Source organism: Bos indicus, chromosome 4 (assembly GCF_029378745.1).
Source record: "Bos indicus isolate NIAB-ARS_2022 breed Sahiwal x Tharparkar chromosome 4, NIAB-ARS_B.indTharparkar_mat_pri_1.0, whole genome shotgun sequence".
Classification (NCBI taxonomy): Eukaryota; Metazoa; Chordata; class Mammalia; order Artiodactyla; family Bovidae; genus Bos; species Bos indicus.
In genome coordinates this window covers 5,909,648-5,929,234 of record NC_091763.1, presented here as the reverse complement: position 1 = coordinate 5,929,234, position 19,587 = coordinate 5,909,648, and the positions used below count along the sequence as shown (strand labels likewise).

General features: G+C 50.2%; 1 protein-coding gene across 19 annotated transcripts in view; it reads left to right on the top strand.

The window, feature by feature from the left end:
* Window positions 1-19,587, top strand: part of IKZF1 (IKAROS family zinc finger 1) — a 102,711-nt gene that overhangs the window by 47,289 nt on the left and 35,835 nt on the right. For 12 of the 19 annotated variants that reach the window (XM_070787445.1, XM_070787434.1, XM_070787439.1 and 9 more), the window contains exon 4: window positions 16,178-16,237. The exons of the other annotated variants lie outside the window; for them this stretch is intronic. In XM_070787445.1, the coding sequence (XP_070643546.1) occupies window positions 16,178-16,237 (60 nt within the window). The remainder of the gene's footprint in view (window positions 1-16,177; window positions 16,238-19,587) is intronic. 19 annotated transcript variants of the gene reach the window in all.

The following is a 19,587-nucleotide window of genomic DNA, read 5'->3' as shown; positions in this document are numbered from 1 at the left end:
ATGTCTGACCCCTGGGTCTTGAACATGGCTTCAGAAACAGTCACTGTGTGTATAGAGCTTATCATTCACCTCTCCTTAAATGACCCCGGCTGTGAATTCTTTTATCTGTTTGCATAGTATTTTCAGTCTCTTCCTCAACTTTCTAATTTGCAGCTTTGAATCTGCTGAAGATAAGAAAGAACCATTTAATCGTTTTCACGACAGTGAAGGGCAGATGCCCCCGGCAGATGTGGAGGGGCTCACCCACGAGCAGACAGGTGGATTTTAGTTCAGAGGTTTCTCACTTCCCTTTCATCGGTTGTCTCAGAGGCCAGTCTTGCTTTGCTTTCTCATTCCTGACCTGCTGCCGTGGGTCATTGTGGACAACAGCTTCGCCTCTGAGTGAGGGTAATGTCACTGGTGTGAGGTCAGCTAGTGACAGTGATGCTCTTGAGTTCCCCAAGCTTATATTTTTATGCTTCTCATTCTGTCTCTCCTTTCTTTTGGCTGTGCTGTGAGGCATCTTAGTTCCCCGACCAGGGATTGAGCCTGCTCCCTGCTGCAACAGAAGCACAGATTCCTAACCACTGGATCACTAGGGAAGCCCAATCAATCTCTTTAATCTATATTTCCATCCTTCCAGCTTTTGTTGCACTTCTTTCAGTCACTTAAACCAGAAGCCTCCAATCGAAATGAATGGCTCATAACAGTTCTTTATCTCAAGGACAAATGTGTCTTCTTAGTTTTTTCATTAGAAATGTTATTTTACTTGGCTCTCAACCATGACATACGTGGGAATAATTGGCAACCTAAATATGAGTGTTCTGTCATTACAGGGAGTAAAACTTTCTGTGAATTCCAAGTAGTGTCTATTTTTCCATCTTATGTATTTAGACTTTTTGAATACTTAGTTGTCTGAAAATAAACTTTTGCTCCTCAGCAAGGTTTGTCTTGCTGTTGTGCTTAGTCACTCAGTCGTGTCAGATCCTTTGCAACCCTTTGGACTGTAGCCCTCCAGGCGCCTCTGTCCATGGAATTTTCCTGGCAAGTATACTGGAGCGGGTCGCCATTTCCTTCTCCAGGGGCTCTTCCCAACCCAGGGCTTGAACCCACATCCCCCGTGTCCCCGGCATTACAGGTGGATTGCTTATCTGCTGAGCCATCGGGGAAGCTGCTGAGTCCCCTTTTCTTGCCTCGATGGCAGAATCTCCTCACGGGAGTCGAGCTGGAGAGCGGGGGGCCAGAGGGGAGATAGGAGGGGCCGGCAGGAATGTTGCCCCGTGGGACGAGCCTGGGCTCCCCACTTTCCCGCATCCCATGGAAGTTGCGGTTTCACTCTTCCCAGACTTCCAAGGCACTCGGCAGAAGAACTTGCCTTTCTGCCCCCTCACCTCTGCTGATCACACCTCTGTCCATAACGTGCTGTCCTTGTCTGCAGACCCTTGACCACCACGGCCCCTCCCCGGGGGGGCGGGGCTGATGTCAGTCACCCACCCGCTGCACAGACGTCTGTTACTCTTTGCTTTGTCCTTGGCCTGTGAACTTAAGGCTGGATTCCTGCAAGGCTTGCCTGTGAGGGAGAAAAGCACCCTGCCCCCTCCCTGCTCAGGCCACAGCGCTCGGGCTCTCTGATGTCACCAGATGCCGCGACTGACCCTCGAAGCCATTCCTCTGGTGGGGACACCGAGTCTCCTCTGGCCCACAGAGGCTGCAGAAACCTGACTGCCCGGGTTCGGGGGCTGCAGCTCTGGCTCCATGATCCGTCACATGTGTGTGCTCCGTTATTCAGTCGTGTCCGACCCTTTGCGACCCCATGGACTGTAGCCTTTAGTGAGTCTCTAAGTTTCTTCATCTGTTGAAAAGTGTCAAAAACCCTTTTCCCTGTTTCTCCCTGGGCCTCTGTTACAAGGAGGGAGACCCATTCATCCCAGGGACCCAGCCTGTCCCAGAACCAGGATGCGGAATTGTATGAAAACTTTGAATGAAAAGAGGATCCAGGGAAGGGGAAATTCCCTCCCCTCTGGGAGCTGGTGGGTTCTGCCCGTGCTTATCTGTAACACAGAACTCACATCCCCATGGCGACTGTGTGCAGATGAGCTGCTTCTGGGCTAGAGCCCCTCATCTGGAGGAGCTCAGTGGCCTCCCAGCCCAGGTTCCCTCTGGGGCTGCCCAGCGTGAGTGCTGTGAGCAGGCATTTCATTTCACTTAAAAGATGAGCCTGGGGAGGGGGCACAGAGGAAGGCGCTGGGCAAACAAGAGAGGACATGCACACAGGTAACCACCGTGCCTCCAGGGTGCTCTGGGTGCTGGGCTGGGTGCAGGAGGGGTGTGTGAGGCGCCCGCCAGGGCTGCCCTGCGGGGGGTGGCGGGGAGCAGGGAGCCTCCCATTACCGAGATCAGAAACCAAAGCATCAAAACGCAGGGTTGAAAAAGGACTCAGACTCCAGGAGTCCTGAGCCTTAAGTGGCCGTCTAGCCTTTCTGCTCGTTGTCCTTGACTTGGAAGGGACTTAAAAGTCAACAGTGCCCTTGATGATAGGCTGTGGTCCCTGGTGGCTGTGGCATCCTGGGTGACGCAGAGAGTTGGCTCAGCAGGTGTTCGGTAAGAGCTGATTGAGCAAGTTTGCCCAACACTGAGTCTTGGTTTGAGGTGAACACTTGGCCAGTGTCAGGATGAAAGCATCATGTGGGGGTAGGAATGATGGGTGATGCACAGAGTCATCTAGAATGTTCACCCAGGAGGCCTGGAGGTGGAGTCTGGGGGTCCGGCACCCCAGGGGGCATGCACAGGAGTGAGGTGATGCCTGCAGGTTAATTGGCCACCATGTCCTTGGGACATGGACTGTCTTGTTTTAGATTCGTGGTTACAGCTTGCAGGATTGTGAAGAATAACTGGGAAGATGCTCCTCAAATGTAGTCTCAGGAGATAACCAGTAGTTTTCTGGAAGAACAATCATAGTTCCTGGAAAATAAGGAAGATGAAAGACAGTACGTTCATTTTAAAACCTGTGCCTGGAAGGGAACTTTCCATCTGAATTCAGAGACCTCAGAGACTGGCGGACAGGGCTCCCCACCTCCACCCTGGAGCCGCACACGTTGGAAACCCTAGATAAGCAGCCTCCAGGCTCCTCCGGTGGGAATGCCTGGTGCAGGGCTCATCCGCTGCTTATCTCCACGCACAGAAGATGCCGCAAACGGGTTCATTCCGTTTCTTTCTCAGTTTTCCCTAGATTTCATGCTTTTCTCTCTCAGCCTGTTCTCATCTCTTAAATGCTATTTGGGGGTCCCAGAGGGGAGCTGCCTACACATGCTTTCTATTCCTTTGGTCCACTGTTTTGGTCTCAACTCCAAAATTATGTGTGTGATGATGCAAGGCAGTGTGACCATGTTGTACTCCTGCTTTTTAAATACAAGAGAAAAAAAGATTGTCCCCCGCTAATTAGTGGGGGTTTCTGAATCTAGAACAATCTAGGGCAGACGTGCAGGTACCCTGGACCACCCCCTAAACACTGGGTGCAGGACAGATGGCTCCGTCCCACCAGGGCTCAGAGCTAGGAGACGGCCCTGCCTGCAAGCTTGACTGAAATGCAGTGAAGTGTGTGAGTGTGTGTGTCTGGGGTGTGTGCATATGTCTGTGTGTGTTAGTGTGCGCACCTGTGTGTATGTGAGTGTATCGCTGTGTGTGAGTGTGTGTGTGTATGTATGTCTGTGGGTTGGGTGTCTTTGTAGCTCTGTGTGTGTGTGTATGGTGTATGTGAGTGTGTTTTCGTATGTGTGTGTGAGTGTATATACGTGTGTGTGTGTGTGTATGGAGATGTCTGTGTCTATGTCAATGTGAGTCTGTTTGTGTATGTGTAGGGGGCATGAGTGTGTATGTGAGTGTATCTGGCTCTTTGTGTGTGTGTGTGTGTGTGTGTGTGTCTGTGTGTAGGGGGCGTGTGTGTGTGTCTATATATGTGAGTGTGAGTATGTGTATGTGTGTCTGTGTATCTATGGGGTATGTAGGCATGTTTGTGTGTGAGTGTGTATAAGTGTATCTGTGTGTATGGGGTATGTGGGCATGTGTGTGTGCGTCTGTCTGTGTGTGTACGGGGTATGTCGGCGTGTGTGTGTGAGTGTGTGTCTGTGTGTGGGGAGGTATGTCAGTGTGTGGGTGTGTGTGAGTGTGTATATGTGTGTCTGTGTGTATGGGGTATGTTGGCATGTGTGTCTGTGTGTCTGTGTGTGTATGGGGTATGTTGGTATGTGTGTGTGTGTGTGTATGTGTGTCTGTGTGTTTATGGGGTATGTCGGCATGTGTGTGTGTATATATGTGTCTGTGTGTGTATTGGGTATGTCAGTATGTGTGTCTGTGTGTGTGTGAGTGTGTGTCTGTGTGTGTATGGGGTGTGTCAGCGTATGTGTGTGTATGTGTGTCTGTGTATGTATGGGGTATATTGGCATGTGTGTGTGTGTGTCTGTGTGTGTATGGGATATGTCAGCGTGTGTGTGTGTGTATATATACGTGTGTCTGTGTGTGTATGGGGTATGTCGGCATGTGTGTCTGTGAGTGTATATATATGTGTCTGTGTACGGGGTATGTCGGTATGTGTGTGTGAGTGTGTGTCTGTGTGTGTTTGGGGTGTGTCGGCATGTGTGTGTGTGCGCGCAGGCTCCACCCCGCCACCCCCCCATGCAATTCCTGCTCTGCTTCCCTTTCTGTCACTTCTCCATAACTCTCTGCTTTTCGGTTGGGCTGCTGTCCCCGGCTTCCTCTTTTCCTGCATTCCTATATTTCATTATTCGCCCTTGTTCCTCTTCTCGGGCTTGTACAACACAGCCAGGAGGATGTGGAAATGCAGTTACAATATGACACACGAGCTGCAGTGTCACAATCGTGCTTGGTGGGGCCTGCGTCCCGGCGGCTTTGGGATGAGGCGGGAGAGGGGAGCTGGCAGAATGCAGAAGTCCTGGCGATGTTGGGATGCTTTTCCCCTAAAGCCCCGTGTTTCCGATTAGCCGAGGCCGTGGAAGCCGTTGGCCACCGTTTTTGTCTCGGGAGCCTGAGGCACCTCAGAAACGCCTTCCTGAGTCACCCCCTCCTCGCCCCGGGCCACCGCTGAATCCCAGCTTCCCTGTCTGTCTGTCTGTCTGTAGGCTTTTTGTCTCCTCAGCATCCCGTCTGCTCAGCCCGCGGCTGCAGCCCCTCATTCTCACACCTACCCAGGCCCCCCCCACGACGTGGCCTCCTGAGCAGGGACCTCGATGGCCCCCTCTGGCCTGGGAGCCTCATCTCAGCTTCCAGAAGCCTCCATAACCTCATCTCCCCATCCCCCACTGTCCGGAGGACCCCCGCCCTGCATGTCCTCTGGGAATGCCTTCCTTCTGCTTCGTGTTTTGAACATGATCCTCCGAGGTGGCCAGGCCCCGTGTCACTCGCCCAGCTCCAAGCAGGAGGACTCCCCGGTGCTGGGCCACCTGAGGTGGGGGGCTCCCTCCTCTTGGCCCTCTTAGACTGAACCCTCCTGCCCTCAGAGACCCTATTCCCCACTCAGGGCTCTGCACGCACACTCTGCACGGCCTGAGTGTAAACCATCTTGGAGTGCTAGAAACCACATCTCCTCCGAGGACTCCCTCCATAGCCTCCTTCCCTGCTGGCCCCGGAGGGTCTGCAGAGGCTGGTGCAGCCCTGGGGCCTCAGGGAGGATGGCGTGCAGTGGCCCTGCCCAGTGACCCCCGATCTCCGGCACCGCGGTTCAGTCCCTTTCGCCATGGTGCGTGCATGAGCTGAGCCAGGTGAGCTGCCGAAAGCAGGCGTGGGGTGGGAAGAGGCAGGCTCTGTCTCCGCCCCGTCCGTATCACCGCTGGTGGCCCTGGGCAGGGCAGGGGGACTATCTGAGGCTCATTTCTCGGTTTGTAAAGTGGGTTTGTAGGGCTCCAGGATAGTTCCCAGCTGGGAAACGGAGGGGGCAGTTTCCTCATGTGATTTCCTCACAGGACTGCTTCAGAAAGGAAAGAAATGGGTGCCCAGAAAGTATTTCACGTGGTCGCTGCCCCTAGTGACAAGCACAGAGCAGAGGGGACTCTGGGCGGTGGCCGGGCCCCCTTTGGATTTTACACGGGAGGAACGTGTGACCTGAACTGGTCCTTTTCACACGGTTCTCAGTAAATGGCGTTGAATCATAAAGCTAGGAGGGGCGGACAAAGGGGGAAGGAGAAACCTTCCTTATTTCAGAGAAACGTTGCCTGAGGGAAGGACAGGACTTTTTGAGAGATCCTAGTCCTAAGAAACAGCTGAAACCTACTAGGAAAAATGTGATGCTTCAGGTTCTTCCCGCGAGATGTGAGATGTGGGCTCAGCTGCCAGGAAGCTGGGCTGTGAGTAACTGGTGGTCCCTTGGCAGGGCGGGGGCGCCCATGCCCTGTGGCTGCCAGGCCCTCACCACCCCCCCCCCCCCCACCCCGAGGGTCTGGACCCCTGGCCTGGCCTTGTACTCTGGTGTCCCATCTGACGGTACCCAGCCTGGGGCCCGGTGACCCTCTCAGGCCCTGGAGGCCCTGAGGCGGAGCTTCCTCCAGCACCTTCATGGACCAGAGCGAAGGGTCACAGCCCGAAGCTTCATTGCCAGGGCTGGGTTACTGGCCTTTTGTCTGTTGGGCATGGAGCTGAAAGTGGGAGAGTGATGAGAGAGGGGAGAGGGGAAAAGGGGAAAGTTTTAGAGTTCCTTGTGGTGTGCTGTGATTCATGGGGTCGCAAAGAGTCGGACACGACTGAGCAACTGATCTGATCTGATCTGAAGAGAACTGTCGGAGAAGGCAATGGCACCCCACTCCAGTACTCTTGTCTGGAAAATCCATGGACAGAGGAGCCTGGTAGGCTGCAGTCCATGGGGTCGCTAAGAGTCGGGCACGACTGAGCGACTTCACTCTCACTTTTCACTTTCATGCATTGGAGAAGGAAATGGCAACCCACTCCAGTGTTCTTGCCTGGAGAATCCCAGGGACAGGGAAGTCTGGTGGGCTGCCGTCTATGGGATTGCACAGAGTCAGACACGACTGAAGCGCCTTAGCAGCAGCAGCAGCAAAAGAACTGTAGACTGCAGAGTATTCGGGCTTCTTTCACCACGGTTCGCAGTAAGTCCACCTTGGACACTGAAGAGCTTGCAGGAGTCGTGTCTCCAGCCTGTGTCTCCCCTGTGTGTGAGTTGACTGTCAAGATGATAGGGTTCCTCACTCAGGAACCCCTCCAGGATAGTTCCCAGCTGAGAAACAGAGGGAGCAGGAACCTCACCGTGACTTCTGGGTGGTGGAGACTCTCTGATCACCATCATCTACTCGTGGGGCTGGGGGGTGGGGTGAGAGGAGTGGGACCCATCTGTGCTCAGGGCCCCGGGGACTCTGCCCTTAACTGTAAGAGTCACTGTTGCAAACGGGCCCTCTGCCTCTGAGACTATTTTTCTAAGCTGACTTTGTAAATATGTGTGCAGGAAGAGTGGGCTTTGCCATTGACACGTGCATGCACACACGTGTAAGCCCTAGCACACTGACCAGGAGCACCCATGCCCCTGCATGTGTATCCCGGCCTCCAACCTCAGCCCTGCCCGTCCCCAGACCCAGGTTGCCTCCTACTTTCTGCCGGGTCCTCCCCGATCCTGGCCTCCGCTGCCAGTGCTTTTGGGTGGAGAACAGGAAGAAGTGGGAAAAGTAGGGTGAAGGCTTGTCTCCTCCCTGGGCCTCCGGGTAGGAGTGTCGCCCAAGGTCTCAGCCCCAGAACCCACCCCAAGCAGCCTCTGCTTACAGACCCGCACCCTTGAGACGGACAGCACGCTGCTGTGCCCGCGGGCTCAGGACAGCGGGACAGCAGGCAGAACCCTCCTTCCAGACCCCCGCCTCCCCTGCTGAGTCACCTCGTGCTTGGAATTCCGGCAGGGACCCCTCCGAGCTTCTTGAAGGGAGGGACAGCCAGGGACCCGCCCTCATGTGTCCTGGAGGAGATTACTTTATCTCTGGCCTCCCTGAGGCGGGGCCCTGGCTCCTGGGATCTGCGGGGCTTGACACGGTGCCAGCTGGGGAGCCGGAGGGAATGGCCCGGAGCATCTGCAGAGTCCCACAGGAGCCCCCTCTAAGCCCCTATGCCCCCTCTGTGACGGAGCAGCCTGTCCCGTGCCTCCTCCATGTGCGAGAAGTGCACACAGCGACCAAGCTTCGGAGGCCAGGCACAGCTGACAGTCAGGACTCTCCCAGCTGTCAGCGCTCCATTCCCCCGGCAGTGCATTCCGCCTGCTGTTTCAGTAGGAACAAGCCCTGGGAGAACCGCATCTGAAACACGCTTAGAGTCACGTCGGCTAAAGCACTTGTGCGGACCCCCGGGCGGCAGCAAGCTGCCTGTGCCCGCCCCCCACCCCCACCTGGGTGCTCAGGGACCCCGCACCCATGGCTTGCTTGCCCCCTGTCTTCACGGGGCCCCGATGCTGCAAGCTGGCTCCCTGCACCTGTGCCGGCCCGCCCGTCAGCACCACCCACAGCCCCGCGTGCGGCCTGAGCAGAGTGTCCATCTCTGACTGTTTCGGCCTGTCTGATCCAGTGTAAATTCCCCTCACTGGAACAAGATTTGGGATGGAGAGACAAAATGAATGTGAAAGTCTCTGTATACCCAGGCCCTCATGCTATCTCAGCCTCCCCCGACTAGTCCGTGCTGAGACTTTTAGGGCTTCTCAGGGCTTCCCCAGTTGTGTGAATTTTCTTCTGCTGCTAAGCTGCTAAATCACTTCAGTCATGTCCGACTCTGTGCGACCCCATAGATGGCAGCCCACCAGGCTACCCCGTCGCTGGGATTCTCCAGGCAAGAACACTGGAGTGGGTTGTCATTTCCTTCTCCAATGCATGAAAGTGAAAAGTGAAAGTGAAGTCGCTCAGTCATGTGTGACTTTTTGCCACCCCATGGGCTGCAGCCTACCAAGCTCCTCCATCCATGGGATTTTCCAGGGAAGAGTACTGGAGTGGGTGGCCATTTCTTCAGTCCTTATTTATTGCCTGAAAAATGTCCATTTCCTTCTGTCTTTTTAAAGCTTGAGCTAAACTCTCTCACTCTGTTTATTATTATCATGTTCCTATTTTCTTTTTTTCATGGTTTTCTTTAGATTCCAGGAGTTGGAGGTGAATTTTAGAAATTTCATCTTGGTATTTATGTGTACTTGCAGTCTTTGAATAGGCAAATACTAGTTTTACCAATGGGGCTTCCCAGGTGGCTCAGTGGTAAAGAATCTGCCTGCGATGCAGGAGACTCAGGAGACCCGGGTTCGATCCCTAGATGGGGAATTTCCCCTGGAGAAGGAAATGGCAACCTGGTCCAGTATTCTTGCCTGGACAATTCCATGGACAGAGGAGCCTGGCGGGCTACAGTCTGTGGAGGCAGTCCATGGGGTCTCAAAGAGTCAGACGTGACTGAGCAACTACACATGCACATTCTTACCAATAAAAAGGTAATTTCCATTAACAACAACAACAACTAGGACTTAACTTTCTGGAAATATCCCTAAATCTATCCTTTAACCTGTTCACCCCGAGCGGTGGCGAACTCTGTCTCAGAGCGTGAGTTAAGGACACCAGAGCAACGGCTGCAGACGCACTCCCATGAACAGAATCCTCATTTTTGAACCACTTTGCTCAGATGTACTCTTTAGAAGAAGAATCTTTGCTTATCCTGGTTTCCCTTTCTACACGATAGGTTTGTCAATCAGAGCTTTTCCACGCTATTGAGTTCACTGTGAACAATTCAATTGTACTAATAAAGTATGAACAGAAATAGGGCTGGTCGCCAGCTGTGCTACACGGAGAGAAGACCAGGAGCTGGTTTATCCCCAGCAGATCCTCAGGTCATGGGTTAGCTGTTGTGGGAAGGAGGGCAGAGTTCACTTTGGCCATTTTTGTCACTTTTCACTTCAAACAGCCACTGTTGTTCCATGACCTGGCGTCAACTGGAAACCCTGTCAGGGCAAGTGATGGCCTTAAAAGGTCACCCCAGTCCCAAGTGGAGGTGAAGATCTGCCGGGGTTTGGGGATGGAAGGGAAGTCTGTGTAGACTTGGGTTTCCAAGCACCGAGGGCAGCTGTCCTCCGAACCACATGGTCGTACAAAGCCCCGCCCTGTTGTTTTTCCTGCTTATGAAAAACTTGGTGGGTGCCAGTCGGCTGTGGCTAATCCCTTCGGCCTGAAGCCTTTGCTGATGAGAAGATAGCTGGTGTGTTAGCCGTGGTTATCTGCCTGTGCCTTCCCACTGAGGGGAGGGCTGGCTGAGAGAGAGGCCTGAGGAGCGTTGCCATGAATCTGCACATGAGTCTGACAGACGGACGTGGTGGTTCCCATTCGGTGGATGAGGCACTTGGGGCTCAGGGCGGCTGGCACCTCACTGAGTCCACAGCCCAGGGGGAGGCAAAGCCAAGGGGCCGGCCCTGCAGCCCTTGCACCCGGCTCTCTGACGCCTCCCCATCCTTCCTAGAAGTCAGCGAGGCTGCAGATTCAGGGACATCTGGGATGTGACGTCCCGGAACGCAGGTAGGAGCAGCCAAAGGACTCATTCCAGCAGAAATCCTGGGCCTGTGTGCTCAGTTCTCTAAACGGAAGTCAAGTCCAGCACTTTGCCCATGACTTACTTCATCTAAACACACCCCGCTGCTTGGGAGTCACACTCAGACGTAAGCAGCACGGTGCCTTCTGTCTTCCAGCTTCTCCTGGAATGTATGTGGTTTCTGAAAATGTTCAAGTCGGATGGTTGTGTCCAAAAGGAATAGTGAGGAGTTTGATTCAAGGCCCCTGTGGTGAGCCCATCACGTTCCAGGTCTTGTGCAGCAGGAGAGGAAATGCAGAGAAGGGAGCCACGGCCTGCAGCCCTTTATCTGAGCACAGGATTGAGCTCCGGACACACCAGGTTCCACAACTAGGCGTGCATCCTAAGGGCTCTGGAGTGGAGTTGGCAAGGGCTGTGTAGCTGAGAGAGAGGGTAGGTTCCAAGTGGGTGTCACAAGGATGGGAAAGCAGAGGGGCCTTGCAGTGGGTGGGGAGTCTTTGCTAGCTGAGCAGGTTGGGGGATGAGGCTTGAGGGAAGAGTCCTTGACATCTGCACAGGACGCAGATCTGCTGGAACAAGGACAGCTTCACACGAGCTGCAAGGCATTTCCAAAGAGGTGAGGATGGCGGTTTGCTTCCTCTTGCTTTTGGTTGTCTGAGTGGTATTACCAGCTGGAGAGTCATTGTCATTGCTGATCAGGATTTGACAGGACCTGGGGTTTTGTCTTATTATAACAGTGCATGCTACATCACTTAGTCATGTCTGACTCTTTGCCAGCCTATGGACTGTAGCCCACAGGCTCCGCTGTCCATGGGATACTCCAGATCAGAATACTGGAGTGGGTTGCCAGCACTTCCTCTGGGGCATCTTCCCAACCCAGGGACTGAACCTGTGTCTCTTATGTCTCCTGCATTGGCAGGTGGCTTGTTTACCACTAGCTCCACCTGGGAAGCCCTCATTAGAACAGAACAGAATAGCGGAGACCTTAGAAGCAGGTGCCCTGACAAAGTCAGCCTTGAGGATGAGGGTCTCAGGCCCAGGGGTCAGATGGTTTGAGAGGGGAGCCAGTGCCAGGTGGGGGTAGGAAGCCCTGGCAGGAGGTGAAGCAGGTAGAGGCAGCCCCGCCAGACAGCATGGCAGCTTCACGCATGTGCTGGACGTGATGTGATTGGAAAAGGTCAGAAAGAAACAAGTCGAGAGAATTGGCCATCAACGGCCGGGGGTGGGGGTGTGGCCAGGAGGTCAGAGAGAGGACCACAGGCACGTGGGATGGGAGGAGGAGAGCGGGGTGTGGAGGAAGACCTGGAGTTTGGATTCCACCTGCTTGTCTGCAGCATGAAGGGACAGAAGGGCAGGCAGGCGGGCTGGAGCCCCGGAGAATCCTGCCATCAGCAGGTGCTGGCACGTCATTGCTTCCTGTGTCCACCCAGGACACAGGGCTGAGTGGACACTGGGGCCCTGGGGTCTGAGGAAGGATCTGGAGTGGGAAGGGGTTGCTGCAGGAGGAGCCTCTTAGGGATCACTCAGCTGAGATGTGAGCCAGCGCTCATGGGCTCCGTGTGCAGGGTCAGACTATAGCTTCCTCTTCCATCAGTCTGGAAGGACACCACTTTCTCGGCATAACAGTTAGGAGTGTCAGAATTCTCTCCCCTGGTAGGACGAGGCACTCCCTCACATAGAGGGTGGTCTGAGCACAAAGGTCCACCCCAAAAACATCTGGTGTGGGGGAATCTCAAGAGAGTCTAGATCTGGTACTTTTGCAGGACGTAACTAGCTCTCCTGCAGGAATGTGGTCTTGGAGTTTCGGCTCTGACGGTCCCTGGTCCTCTTCTTTGCCCACTGGCCCATGCAGGGACCCTCTCACTAGGGCTGTGACAGGACTAGAATGCCCATCCCTGAAATGTGAGATCTGCAGGCATGGGAGAAGTCACTGCAAACCATACTTACACGAGTTACTGAGACTAATGATCTGATCGTGACCAACACGCTTAATATGATTTGAAGAATATGTGTAAAAGTCATATGACAGCACATTTCTAAATTCTTCTAAATAAAAATCTGAATGTATTTACACTAAAATCATCCATCTTTCTTTGACTTGAGAGGGGACAGACTTCTTCTCTCCCAGTTTGAAAATCCCAAGTACATCTTCATCTCTTCCAAAGGTGCCAGCAGTGTGGGAAGCGTAGAATTATATTCTTGATAATTTGCACAAATAAAGGGACCTGAAGAGTGTGGTTTCTGGGCCTTTCACCTTTTTTTCTTGGAATGGTCATCAATGTGCCATCTGAATAGGGTTCAGAATCTGAGGCATTCCTAGCATTTTATACAGAAATGTTCATAACAACTCAGGGAATAAAAATTCCTACCAAGTGAGCTCAATTTGCTCTTGGCGACAAGAATGCATCCTGTGAAATTTAGGAAACTTAGCAAGGTTCACTAAATCTGCTTCTGTCTGCACCCTTTTATGAAGCAACAGCCTGAAATTTGGGGTGGAATTTACAAAAGAAATGAAGAGGCTAGGAGTCAGTCGAGACATCACTCCTACTCCCATGGTGGAGCTTCAGGACCAGCCAGGACTGTGACCAGAACACATCGACTCTGCACCTGTAACACAGCCCCTCAAGTGCCCAGGGAGAATGGGGGTGTGGCTGATGTCATGTTCATCAGACACGGGGACACCATGGGCATGTGGGGTGCTGGGGTCAGTGGCCAGGGAGAGTGAGAGCCTCTGCAACATGGTGCCCGCTGTGCATGCTTACTGCCCGTGGGCGTGGGGACCGGTGGCCCTGGAGAAGGCAGTGCTGGGGTGGGGCGGGCGGGGGGCGGTGGGCTCTTACTTTCCAGACTGCTTGTTTGTAGTCATTTTAATGATGTGGGGGATTCTTTATTTTAGTAAACATATGTATTCTTTATTTTATTATCTTTAAATGAAATACAATTGATATACAGAATTATATTAGTTTCCGGTGTACAGCTTAGTGATTCAGTGTTTTTACAATTTATACTCCTTTAAACCTTGTTACAAAATAATGGCTGTAATTCTGTGTGCCACACAATATATGCTTGTTGCTTATCTACTTCAAAATGTTATACTGGAGTATAGTTGCTTTACGATGTTATGCTTTGGGTGCACAGCAAAGTGATTTGGTTATACATGTACATGTATCCACTCCTTTTAGGCTCCTTTCCCATATAGATTATTGCAGAGTATTGGGTAGAGTTCCTTGTACTACGCAGGATGTCCTTATTAGTTATCTATTTCACATACCGTGGTGTGTGTGTGTTAATTGTGTGGGGAATTCTGTTGGTAAACGCTCTGTAACTCCCATGCGTGGTGAGTGTGTGTGCACACATCTCAGTGTGTGCTTGTGTGCAGCCGCAGTAACTTTTAAGCTCTCCAGCTTCATAGTGGAGAAAGCACAGCTCCCAAAGCCCCATCCTGCAGGCAGAGTGTGTATTTGGAGTAGTGAGTTTCTGTGTTAATTGCATATGGTCTCAGATTCACCTGGGCCCCCGGTCACTGCCAAGAGGACCGACTCCAGGGCTTCCTGGAAGCCCCAGCCCCTCCCTGGTGCCTTAGTGATGGTCCCTGCCTTGCAGGACCATGTGGGGACTAAAGGCAGTTTGTGGAAAGAGCTTATAGATAAGTCCCTGTTGTTTGTAGAGTTCCTGGTGCCTGCCTTCCACGAGGTACTGGACTGATGAGAGTAAAATGGGATGAGATGGGACAGAGCAGGACAGGAGAGTGTTCACACTTCCCTACTGTGTGCTTGTTCCCTGCAGGAAGGGAGGAGCTTTCCTTTTTCTGAACTCAAAAGTTGGTACCTGCAGGAATGTAGGTGGTGCCCAAGCAAGAGTGAATTTCTTCTGCTTTCCTTGGGGAAGCAGAACGTTATAGCTACAGAGGATAAGCAGAGAACTGACGCCCTTGGTGAATGGGTAACGTTCGCTGTCTGATGATGTGTGGTACTGTTACTTATATTCAATGCAAGGTGTGCTGATGGGCTTCGGTGTTTTAAGGACTATGCTCTGATCATCCAGGACCTGTGCGAGTGCACATCTTCTCCCGGGGAGGCAGCTTTTAGATGAACACTGTTCATCTCCTTCACTCATCCTCTCTATTGATCCTCCACCTTCACCTCCCTTCCTCATTGTCATACATGGCCTCTAGCTAAAGGCGTGCCAGGAGGTCGACTTTCAAATCAAGCCGTGCTCAAGCCCATCAGCAGTCTCAGTCATTTCTCAGAGAATCAAGGCAGTGATGTCATTTAATCAGAAAATTTTATATTATGTCGTGTATTCTGATGTCCCTGATTTTAAAAGGTAATACTGACCTTTCAAAACATCTTGGCTTTTTCTCCCTCATCTGAGATGGTAGCACCCTGTGATATGGAGGGCTCGGGGCTTCAGAAGTTGGAGCTCCTTGAAGACGACAGAATTGCAAAGGTCGCTGAGAAATCAGTGTCCCTGGTTGACTGTCTGCTGACCGTGGAGCACAGGTGGACCAGGCAGACCAGCTGATGCCAGCCCTGCTGGGCAGGGGGCTGGGAACACCAGTACTGACTGTTAGATCCAGATGATCAGAAGGGAGGAGCATCCGAGAAACAGGAGAAGACAAGAAGGCTGAGGGTTTGCTGAGAAGTGATTCAGGTAGCAACTTCAAGGAATAGCTTTGGCGGTGTCTCCAAAACTGTTTCCCATTCTCCCAATATTTTACTGAAATTTTCATGCGGAAGAGGGGAGGGCCTGTGGGCACATAAGTTTGGAAAACACTGGCTTAAGCCAAGTTCAGTAGGTCTGTTTCCTGCAGGAAACTCTGCTATTCAGTAGTTCAGCAACATGTTTAATTTAGCAGCTACTCTATGGATGTAACTCAGACTGCCACCGGGGTGTCACTTCAGCAGACAAAACTAATGTGTGTGTACATGTGTGTTTGTGTGTGATGTGCAGTGTCTGTTAAGTTCCAAGACATAGGCACACACTGGAAAGCGCTAACCTATAAAACAGAAAACAAAAAACAAAAAAAACTTGGCAGTTTGAGGTGGTGATAGTCTTTATGAGGGCAGCTGATAAGGAATACCCACAGAAATTGGTAGTTCACTTTGAGGTAGGGAAAAACACAAATTTTTCCCCACCCAGTGTGTTGCATGAACATTTTCTAATTTTCTGTGAGGACTTTCTAAGAAAAAGCCAAAGGAAGAACATTTGCAATGCAGTCAGCCCGTTAAGAGTCACACTGCTTCTGTGAAGATAAGCACTTTCCCAGGGGAAGCTCGGCTATGATGAGCAGATCCTGGACCTGTCTGTACCCACTCTGCTGAAGGGTTTCTCACTGTTCTAGAATGTTCCAGAAGCAGTGCCTAAGATGCTCAGCACACCAGAGGTTACTCTATAGCATCTGTGCGATTTGGTGCCATGAGCTCAGACCTCTGGGAAGTGGGATCCCGTTTCGAAGTAAGCACTGTGTTGCCATTTCAGCCCTTGGTTTGAAGGCTGACAGTACCAGACTGGTAGCTAAATAATGGTGTGGAGTAATATTACTTTCCTTTTTTAAAACAGCAACAACAACAACAATAGTTTCTTTTAAACTCTTACTCTGTCTCTTGGATGGTGTTACAGCCCAGCTTTTTTTTTGCCTTCTTTGTTGCAGCGGCTTATGGGGCTGACGGCTTTAGGGATTTCCATGCAATAATTCCCAATTCTTTCTCTCGTAAGTATACACTTTGCTTCTAGAAAATGATAATGCATGTTCATTTCATACTCAGTTCCCATAGTGTAAATATTGTGAATGCATGATTTTTCATCACCTTCCTCCATACTTGAAGCATTGAGATAAGTATCAGTCATGCTGTTGATTAAGCATCTGCCACCGAGAACTCCACTTAAACACTTGAGGTGTGAGCGCCTGGTTTTATCATAGGCTGTTGGATGCACATGGAGCGTGCCTTCCATGGCGGCAGTGCAGTAACAGTAAGGGTAGAAGTAATAATAGTTTAACGGAATTATTACTCTACTAATGCTGTTAAATAGTTTCGTTATGAATGTTACCAGTATCTCCTCTTTGGTTGAGTATAATGATACTGACCAGACTTTATATCACCGTTAAATAACCCAACAAACTTTCAAGATGCCTTGTACAATTCTGTAGGACAAAGAAGGATGCGTGCTCTCCTTCTGTAGCTCGGAAGTATTAATTTCAGAACTGAGAGGAGAAAAGTCTCAGGGCATCAAGGCCGTTAGTTCGTGGTCCTCACTTCCTGAGCAGACACGCTGAGTGCTTCTGTGTGCGGGACGTTCCTGGTCTGAGCTGTCAAACCCAACGCAGATGTTAATTTCATTTTTCTTTTTTAGGTATTGAGAGATGATGAATGATAAATATATTTGGGCGACATCCTTAAAGGAGTATTTTAAGAAGTGGAAAGGGCTTTTTTAAAATGTCCAGAGAGTTGAATACTAAAAGTGGTGCAAGTTGGTTGCCCCCTTAGGATGTAGTCTTCAGAGCCTATATTGGTAAATGTTCTAATGTTATAAAACAATATCATAAGTCATGCTTAATCCTGTAACAAGTATTAACACAAACTCTAAGCTCAAAGGTGTCAGTAGCAGTTAAAGGTCTATGACATCCTGGCTATGAAAAACTCTTGGCAGCAAAAGGGCTTAGCACTTACCAACCTAGGGTTACCCCTTTTCTTGGAACCTACACTGACTGCTTTTCCAGTTTATAAAAGTTACAGAGATCTTTCTCTTTCTTACTAATGTTCCTTTGAATTGACTTTAAAACAGCTTGATATTTATTTCTGTGAGATCTATATGCATGTACATATAAATGTTTATATGTGTGTATATATGTATTTATATGTGTGCTTATGTGATTACAGAAAACACTTTTAAGGTACTAGCACAGAGAACTAATATTAATTTTGAGATGAAATATGGAAATATTTGTTGAAATATTAAAAAGTCAAATGCACTTAAGAGTAAGATAATACATTCTGACATGTTTTCATTAAATCTGAGAAAGTTTAGGATCAAGCACATTGCAGTGTTGGAGAAGATCCTTTGGTGAAGACTTCAGTATGTAAAAACTGCTGCCTATAAAGATACACAATACTTGCAGATACTGTAAGACAGATGATACACGTTTCAATGCCCTTCCTGTCTTTACTTTTATACAGTTGGGTTCACAGGTTTTAGTATCTCTTCTCTCCTCCTTCCCCACCCCCTCCCACATACCCAAGTTGCAACAGTTGATCTTGCCGAGGTCCCCACCCAAGCAAGCAACCCAACTGTTCTGGGCCAACATCACCACCTAGTGGTCATGATAGAGAATTGTCCTCCTCATTTACCTCTTTCTTGTCCCTTGTTGAAAATTAAAAACAAACTGTTTGACCCTATTCTATCTCAATTTGTGTCCCCTGCTACCTGAGAAAAATGTAAATAAATGCTAGTAACTCATTCTGTTTTTCATACTCTTCCTCTTTTATCTCTCCCTGATTTTATTGCTTTTAAAACCCAAAACATCAAATAAGGATAAACATATTTCTAGTTGAGGGCTCCCCTAGTGGCTCAGATGGTAAAGAATCTGCCTGCAACGCAGGAGACCTGGGTTCAGTCACTGGTTCGGGAAGATCTCCTGGAGAAGGGAATGGCTACCTTCCCATTAGGGAAGTAAAGAAAGTAATCATGCCTCCTTGCAATGAAAAATCCTGCATTTTTAATGATATAAGTTCTAATCAGTGGTTTCATTAACCTTAAAGTGCTTAAAAGTTTTCATAAACCCTTAGAGGCAGCACAAAAACTTCTACACATCTTTCTTCACCTAAAATTTTTAATTACCTTCATTCAAGATACACCTTAAATATATTTGATCTTTCCTAGCTAGTCACCAGTTGCAGGAATATTTCTGTCTCCTGATTTTTCATTTAAAATATTGAGCATTTTGAGCTTACCTGGTCTAAACTCATAGTTTAGGGAATGTCTGTTCAGTGGAACAATGCCATCTGAGTACCAATGCTTTACCTCACCTATAAATATATAGACACATTCTAAAGGGAAAGGAAAGTGATGGGGAAACAGAATCTATCTGTGAGGCGAGGCCACCAGTGTGCTATATCCCTTTGCATTAACATGTTTTAATCTTTCATGAGGCATACAATGGTTGGCAGCAGGTCCAGGCCTCCTGGCCCCCGTGACCCCAAGTTCTCTGGATTCTCTCAGGGCTAACCTTGTCTGTGTGCTAATGACCAGGCACCCAGGGTCACTCTAAGGACTGTCCTGTTGCTAATAACATAGAAAGCCTCTGAGATGTGTAAAAACGAGACTTTCATTTCCCCAAATTTTAAATTGCGTCTTGGAAAGAAAGTGGCTTTTGGCTCAGGGTTTGAAGGCACATCCACTCTGCAGGCAGCCATGCTTATTAAATAATGACACCGGGGCCTTGTCCATCAGCTCCTGGGACTCTGTGGAAAAGTTAGCTGCATGGTTAGGCCTGAACCAATGCGTTCCAGGGTCAAGAAACACAAAGTCTCCATTTCATGTTCTATATTTAATCAGTTCCACTCAGCACCATACTGTGTTTGACATTTTTCTAAGCGGTGGAAGGACAGAGTTACAAAATATTTATAAGTATAATCCCCATATTCAAGGAGAGTATAACATTTCATAGAAGCAGTAGTGCAACTAAGCAGCTTGGGGTCCAAAGAACCAGAGCTGATGGAATGGTTTAGGAATTTAGAGAGGGGATGACCACAGAGACAGCATCCATGGGCTGGACCACGGAACACTAAATGCAAGTTAGGAAGGATGACTGGTTCCTGGAATTGATGACAGGATGGGCCTGAGGAAGAAAATAAGAGAGGGCTGATCACATGGCCTTCTCACACAGGGTGCAGGGGCCCTGCTTGTCTCTGGGTGGGCTCTGGAGTGTTTGGGTGTGAACCTGCGGATGGCCGAAGTTGGTCCCAGTCTCCTCCTTCACTTTGAGCAAAGGCTGGTGCCCTTGAGTGCTCCGGGGTGTGCAGTTCAAAACCACGGACCCACCAGCTCTCAGACCCAAGAGCC